Source organism: Arvicanthis niloticus, chromosome X, assembly GCF_011762505.2.
Source record: "Arvicanthis niloticus isolate mArvNil1 chromosome X, mArvNil1.pat.X, whole genome shotgun sequence".
NCBI lineage: Eukaryota > Metazoa > Chordata > Mammalia > Rodentia > Muridae > Arvicanthis > Arvicanthis niloticus.
In genome coordinates this window covers 292,242-300,558 of record NC_047679.1, presented here as the reverse complement: position 1 = coordinate 300,558, position 8,317 = coordinate 292,242, and the positions used below count along the sequence as shown (strand labels likewise).

The 8,317-nt window shown below is 42.2% G+C and overlaps 1 protein-coding gene and 1 pseudogene across 1 annotated transcript; both read right to left on the bottom strand.

Annotated features, from left to right (window-relative positions):
• Positions 1–638: 638 nt before the first annotated feature.
• On the bottom strand, positions 639–6,839 carry LOC117694025 (protein SSXA1-like). Its single transcript, XM_076918557.1, has 4 exons — positions 6,735–6,839; positions 6,171–6,285; positions 5,755–5,853; positions 639–763 (listed from the first exon to the last, which is right to left on the bottom strand). The coding sequence occupies exons 1-4, from the start codon at positions 6,798–6,800 to the stop codon at positions 639–641; spliced, it is 405 nt and encodes a 134-aa protein (XP_076774672.1). The 5' UTR covers positions 6,801–6,839.
• Positions 6,840–7,623: 784 nt separating this feature from the next.
• On the bottom strand, positions 7,624–7,713 carry LOC117695565 (U6 spliceosomal RNA; annotated as a pseudogene).
• Between the last annotated feature and the right edge of the window lie 604 nt (positions 7,714–8,317).

Genomic DNA, 8,317 nt, shown 5'->3' with positions numbered 1-8,317 from the left:
TAGATTCACAAAATGCACAGGAGTTACAGACGTCATTTCTGTGTGTATCTGTGTGTATATGTGTGTGTTCATGAATATATATATATATATATATATATATATATATTCCCAGAGATAATGAGATTTTGAGGACTTAGCCCAAATCAATGCATGAATATCTTCATGGGTTCATAAAGTGAAGTTGTATTTCATAGGTGGTAAAAAAGAAAGTGATGGGGCCTTTGAAAGAATATTAGTCACTGTGGGTTTTACTTGGGACTAGATCTCGCCCTGACTCTTTCATGTTCTTTCTTTCTTTTTTCTTTTTTTTTCTCTTTACCATCCAAGAAAAATGGAAGAAAACTCTCTGGAATGTCCTACTGCCACATTCTGTTCAGCCCAAGTTCATGAAAAATGCAAGTTTGAACTGAGCTGTCTTAAACAGTGAGCCCCCCCCCCAACAAGGCTTTTCCCTCGAATTTATTTTCCCATACATTTGTTCTGAGTGATGAGGTTACTATCTGATGGACTTGAGCTCAGTAGTAGAACACTGGTGTGGCATATAGAAGACCATGATACATATCTCCTGGAGTGTGTGTGCGTGCACACACACACACACACACACACACACACACACACACACATTATTTCCAAATAAACTAGTCCTGGTTTCCTCTCATTACATCCTTTCTGTCCACAGTTGGACAGTCTTTGAGGGAAGGAGAGCTGGGTGTTGGGAAATGTGAAACCAGCATTCCCAGCTCATAGAATTTGCATCTGTCACCTGGGAAGAGGCAGTAAAGGAGTGAATGGGAGAGAAGGGAACGAGAGAATGGGGTAGGGTTCTTCAACATCTAGAGAAAGAACATTATAAAAAATATTTACTGGGGTTACCAGTGGGTAAAGGAACTCTCAACTAAGCCCAACTACCTGAGTAAATCTCTGCAGGCCACATGGATGGAGATGTGAATTGATTACACAGAGATGTACTCTCATCCCCATATATACACCCCAACGTTATTTTAAAAATACATTTTCTGTCATGAATCAATAACTTTGAGGCACTCTTCCTATGAATGTCTCATGTGTCAGACAATCTTTGAATTCCTTCTTTTCAAAGAAAACCAAAGCAAATCATCCTTGTATATTTTCTATGTGGTCTCTTTGTATTCTCCCGGAGAATAAAATGACAGCATATAGTTTTCATGGCTCTTGCTTGCTTCTCTGTCAACCCTCTTCTGCACACCTTACCTAATTCTCTCTCACCACTACCTCACTCCCCAAAACACTCTTGACCTTCTTTTGCTGCATTCCCTCTCACTGAGGACTCATTTTGGAAAATGATACTAATTCAGGTATTAGGACTATAACCTAGACACATTCAATTTTCCCTCCCCTATCATGCGTACTTCTTTTAAATGTTCCTATCAACCAAGTGAGACCTAAAGTCAGCATCACCTCCTATCATGCAGATAATGGATGTGTCCAGGAGCTGTAGCAAGATGACTCAGATATCTCTGGGTCTCGAGCCCTCATCTAGGGCAGGATGAAAGATCTGTTAGGTACCACCCCAACTTGGGCACTTGTATTTGTCTGTCCCACCACATCCCCATGTCTCTTCCAGCTCTAAGTCATCACACCACACATCAGGTGGTTTTTGAAAGAATGAGAACTTTATTATGGCAAACTTGTCTCTAAAGTTTGTCCTTAACATCTCTAATATGTGTAAACAAGAGTAAGAAGAGTTAATACTGCAAATGTCTCCAGGTAGTGACTGAGCTTGGGTACATAAATATGGGCCTTTGAAGTATGAGGATAGCATCAGACAGGAAACTTGAAAAGAATTTTTCTCAGACTCATTTGTGGTAAGGCAAAGCTGGACAGATACCTGCAGTGATAACCTCTATGGATGCAAATGCAGAAAAAAGACCAGGCTTAAGCACATCTGACTTCCATTAACAGTTCCATCATATGTGAGGCAAGAGTAATGTTTTTCTGTGCAGAGGACTACCATTGCTTATTTCATAAACTAAGTGTGAAGACACACAGAAGTATGCATCACTAAGTTTTATTTCTCAACAGGATGGTAACACCTGTGCTTACCACAATAAGAATAATGGTAAAGTAATTCAGGATATTGTTGGGAGCCAACTCCTAGCAGAAAGCGGCTGTGATCCTTGCAGCCATCTTGAGCCATATACCCTGACATGAGACTTGTTTTTCAACAGCCTACAACAGCTGAGCACACTCTGATAAACATCTTGTTTATCCCACATATCTTGTTTTGCTGTTTAGTGACCCCAGCTGCAAGGTGCACGTGGTATCCACACCTGCAAGGCATGTGATATCCACACCTGCAAGATGCACAGAGTATCCATGCCTACAAGGCACGTGGCAAAGTGTATAAATACCCCAGATTTCCTTTCGATAAAAGAGACTTGATCAGACCCTCTTGTCTTGTCTCTATTCTTCCTGTCTCTTCCCCTCCATGCCCACTCTCTCTGTTGCTAGACCCTGACCCGTGGACCGAAGCAGTAGCTCGGGCCGGGACACAGTGGCCCCAAAGCCGGGCAGTGTAAGCCCCAACATAGTGGCCTCCAAGTGTGGGGCAGTGCAGTTCTCAACAGGATATATTGGAAGAGTAGTGCTGTGATCGTGGTTCAGACAAAATAGGAGCACTACTTATGGTTCACAATTAATAAAGATAATGCTTGTGGAATGTATTTAGTAAGATGCCTAAGGAGTTCTTGTAAAGAAGAATGCTAATGAACTGGTAAAAAGCAAGAGCCATGGTAACACAGTGCTTGAAACAACAAGAGCAATGTTAAGAGATGTACATGGACACATTAAGAAAAGTGCTTATGGAGTAAAAATTCAGTACAATCAATGCTAAGAGAAGACTACACAGAAGGAACAATGCTGATGTGTTACACAGTAGGTCCAATGTTCAAGGCAGTCCTTGGCACTTAGAAGGTACAGTGATGCTTAACTTTCCCTGATAAGAATTTTTCTTTTTGATGCTTAGGATTTTAGAGTTGTGCCCATAATCTTGAGGCCTATGATGTTCTTCTTCACACCATGGGGTTCTTCCTCCTATCTGAGACAGAGAGGCAGGGAAAAAAAGAAAGTATCAGGGAGAACCTTCAACTCCCCCTCTGTCACTGCAAAGCATGTGCACTCTCATTCTGCAAGAACTTGGAGTCCATGCTCCCCAAACAAAGCCCCTGCTAAGAATGCAGTGACTATCTCAATGCTCTCTGAGTTCCTTGGTTAGAGGAAGGTGTGGCCTGCACATTAAGAGCTGACCTGGCATTTGGAAGCCTGCAGCATCCTGAATTGGAAAGGTTCCTAACATAATTGACAGGGAGTTGAGGAAGCATGGGATATTGCATTCAGCCATCATGTTGCACCACAGATGACTACCAGTGAATGATTGGCAGGTCCTTGTGACCTTGTGGGATCCCATGTGAGAAATATATATAACCCAGGGTGTACAAAATGTGTCACAGGGTCACTTACAGTTTGAATCTTCTTCTCTTTCTCCTTCTTCTCCTTCTTCTTCCTCTTCCTCTTTATCTTCATCTTCTTCTTCTTCCGGGTCACTGATTTCTTCATATATCACCGGCTTCTTCCTTCCCTTAACCGATGGCTCCAGATGCTTACTGGCCTTCTAAGTCCTGAGATCAGGAAGGATTACTACATGAGAGCTGGGTGCTGGGAGGATTTAAGGCTTTTGTTTGGTCAGAAAGTATACGGCTTGGGTCTCACATATGTCTATGGGCTTTTTGTCAAGCACTTGTTTTTAATATCTTCTGACACAGACAGACCAAGACAGCAGATCCTCCCCACTTTGGATCAAAGGCCAGTTCAATAAGAAGCTTTCTTTGTAACCTATTTCATCCAGCCATGTACCTGAGAGTGCATATATTCCCCCGAGACACTGACTGATATGAGGCACTTAACTAGTTTACTATGGGGAACAAAATGCATGAGGAAGGATTGGTGATTTAGCTCAGAGGTGCTGAAATTTTCCAGTAAAACTTGAAAGAAAAAAGTGGCATCAATTGTAGGGCAGTGGGCTGTGAGAAGCAGCTGGGTGTTTGGTTGAGCATGAGTTTCGAACCCTGGAACCTTTGTTGGACGGCAGGAGTTCAGCTCTGCTCCCAGGCCCTGGTTCTTTTCACTTAGCTTCAGTCCTCCAACAACCCCTCCTACAGAGAGGTTTATGACCATCACTCACGAGGAATGGTCCCTCGGAGAGACAGGGGCAACACCTGGGAGAGACCAGTCATCGACAGGGCGCCAGAGGCAGCTGCAGGGGCAGGCAATCTCCCCTCCTGTCTGCACTCTGTGTCCTTTGGCCTCGACCTCCTGCATCAGGTTGGGACAGAGACCTACAAACATTGGAGACGCAGGCCGGAGGCAGCTCGGAGACAGTAGCGAGCCCTCCCTGCTCTCATCCTGTCCCCAGTCGGGAGATGTCGTGGGACACCCTCCAGAACAAGGGACTCACAATCAACAAAACCACCTTGCAGAGATCAAGCTCCCCATTTGTGAATCTATTATATTTACTGTGGTAGCCTATGGAATCTGACCAGCTTAACTTCAAAGTTACAGGGCTACTGGAGATATTTTGTGGCTTTTCTTTATTCTCTCTCTCTCTCTCTCTCTCTCTCTCTCTCTCTCTCTCTCTCTCTCTCTCTCTCTCTCTCTCTCTCTCTCTCTCTCTCTCGCCAGAAAAGAAGAGCCAGGGAGCACATTTGGCCACATTGATGATGATTATGTATGCTAATCAGATACACAAGGCCTGTGCAATTAAAGATCACATGGTGACTCAAGCTTAGATCTCAGCATTCAGGAAGCTAAGTCAAGGGAACTACCTTAAGTCTGAGGTCAGCTGGGAGCTGTAGCATGAGGCCCAATCTTAAAAATTTCATACTACTGTCTCTGTTTCTTTTTTCAACTATATTCTATCTCTTACCTAACCAGTGAGAAATATATGTATTCATGTGTGTGTCTCTGTATGTGTCACGTGTGTAAAGTAGGAAAAGGATCTAATATTATTCTGTGCTAGGCATGGTCTGTTTGCCTCCAGTCTCTGCCTCTAGTTGGCAGGATGATTCCTGGGGTCTAGGAATTCAATACCAGCATGGAAAGGATATAGACTGTTTTTCTGAACACATCCTTTCTGGGATGAACATATAGAATAAAATCCAGATGAGAGTAAAAATGTATTTCATTATTATATCTTGCTCTAATAATGTGTAGCATTTATTTTTATTTCATTTGAGTACGCACTGTTAGGATACTGATTCTGAAGTTTTACATAGACTTTATTGTGTAAAATTATAGTTACACTGTGATTCATGAACAGCATTTTTCAAGAAATACATAGCTTTTAAAAAGAAGTATTTCAACCATAGACACTGATAGAAACTTGTACCAGGTCCAGATGGAGCTCAACATTAGCTCTCAAAGGGCTTCATATCTCTGTTTTCTTTAAACAAACCAGCCACAATGGAAGCTGTCTATTCTCCTACCAGTCTTACCCTCCCTCCAGTTCCACTCAAGCATCTAAATATTTACTGTTTACCTACTTTCAAAGAAAATACATATTCTCTTTTTGCACATTTAATTTTTTTTTTGCTGTGTCCATATATTTTTAACATCACTATTCTCTCAGCACTGACCTGAGGGATAGACGATTTTTCTGTAACTCTCACTGATACTTGACTAAAAAGTTTTCATGTACATAGCTCCTCCATGTCTACTCACCTTGACACTCATGGCTGGAAACTTCGTCACTGTCATTGAGCACAGATTGTGTGACCTCTTTCTTAGATTCCATGAAATCTGGGAGATGAGCTCTGAGGCCTAGAAAGAAGCAAAATGTTTCTTCCTTATCACATAACTGAGAAGAGTAATGCAAGGGGCTGGCTCTGGGAGGACGTAAGACAACACTGTCCATCTGAACAAAGGTCTACTGGAGAGGCAATTCAGGCTACAGAGATGTGTGCTCTAGTAGCTGTTTCTTGCCCTCAGCCATGCACAGGATAAAAATGAACAGGATATTCAGCAGTTGCCTTGGCATTTCTCTTGAAGAAGAGATCATAGTAAGAGGCTGAGAAGCCATAGTACAGAGAGAGCCTGGAGGACAATCAGGCTTGTCTGACCCCAGAACTCACTCTTACCTAGATTAGTCATGGTGGTGTAGTTTCTTTTCATATACACATATGTGATCTTCTCTGAACGGCTCAGCTTTGCCCACTCTCCCTTGGAGAAGTGTTTGGAGATATCCTTGAAGGCCTAAAAAAGGAGGAAAATTTCATTCTGGCAGCAAATCTGCCGTGCATGTGTGCCCTTCTGCCCAGAGCATGCCCTCTGCTCCTAGATCTCCATGCTACACTTGGGAATTGGAGGAAGCACTTTGCTGGGTGGATTTGAGAGCAAAGAGAGAAGCTGTGCACACTGTCCAGTCTCTTCCTTAGCATGTGATAAGCCACAAAGATGTTTGCTTGCTTTCTTCCCACCTTCAGGAACAGAATATTTTGGAATAATTTGGAAGCCACCAGATTATTTCAGCACAAGGACACAGACTGGCTATAATCAGAGGTTCTAGAGAAAGATCCTCTGACATTGTGTGGCCTACTATATCCCTGATGCTTCTCCACAGTGCATCTGCATTCATCTACTAAGAAATCTAAGTCTCAATAGCATTCCCTGGCCACTCCTCTGCCCCACAAAGGTCACCTCACCTTGCATGTCTCCTCTGGCTTGTGCTTAGTTTTTCTGAGGTTCACTGAACGAGACTTTCTCTTCATGGCACTGGGGATGCAATCTTTAAGGTATGCTTGAGCAACTTAAGCCTGAGTGGGAGGACAGCACCAGCCAATCACCTGAAATTAAATTCTACTATTTTCCATAACAACTTATATGTCTGCTGAGAAGTTACATGGAGGGAAGCCTGGGTATAGACATATCTGTGTTAGGAATCTATGACATGACTGAGGTGTGTTTGAGTTTCCAAAGCATGCCAGCTATTGATGTTACCAGTCCTCCAGGATTTGTCCTGAACAGAAGGACACTCAGAAAGATCTTTTTGGATCTGTCAGGCAGAAAGGAACAGTCCCCTACATTCTCACCAGAGTGGAAGAATGTTAATTTCATACATCGAGGAAGAGAGAGTCCTGTAGAGGGAGATAGGATAATAACTACCAAAGAACAGTTGGAGAGAAGAAATGAGTAGGTAAGACAGCCATGGTTTACAACCAATCGTTTACTGTTAAAGAGATGAGTGAGAAGTCTACAAGTAGAGAGACCAGGTAAATGTTTAAGGACAGGCAGTGTTAATCACCCTGATTTGATGACAATTTACTATATACATATCTTTATTTTTCCACCATATCCCATAAACATGCAGGGCTATTATATGTTCAGAAAACAAGAGACAAAAATCTGAAAAAGTAGTTCTTAGGAAGTCAGGCTTGGTATTGAACAACAGTGACCCAAAAGTGTTTTTCATGAGGTAGTGGAATAAACTTGCAGTATATTTTTAGAGGTTAAAACTTACTTTTCTAATGAATTTATTCCAAATGAATGAATGAATGAATGAATGAATGGACAAAGAATCAGAAAGAGTTCTTTTTTTTTATGGAATGCTTCACAAATTTGCATGCCATTCTTGCACAGGGGCCATGCTAATCTTCTTAGTATATGTGCTGCCGAAGTGAGCACTATAGTTTCATTTCTTGATGTTGGGATTTCTCTTTCCAGGCATCTTAGCATATTATTTATTTTAAAATAGAAATAAGGTATATGACTGTGTGTGTTTATTTTTATGCACTTGTACATGGAGGCCAGGTTCAATCTCAGGTGTCATGCCTCAGGAGGCATTCACCTTGTTTTTTAATGACAATACTTTCTCCTGGTACATAGAACTTGCTAGCTAGGGAATTCCAGGGAACTAACTGTCTCCACTACTTCAGAGCTGGGAGGTCAACCTGCCTTCTTTCTTAGGTTTGGGCTTCAACCAGAGTGCTGGAGATTGAACTTGGGTCTTATGTTTGCAGGGCTACTGTTTATCAACTGAGCTCTTTTCCCAGGCCACTCAAAAATTTAGTATACACACACACACACACACACACACACACACACACACACACACACACCACATGCACATTGTCCTTATATCTGTACACACTGTGATATTTCATTATATGTATGTGTGTCAGCACATGGGTAGGCTTTTGTTCTTGCCTTTGAGACTGGCCCCAGCTCCTAGGTTCAAGGTATCTTCTTGCCTCAGTCTGCTGACTGGATTATATTTATAAGATTATGC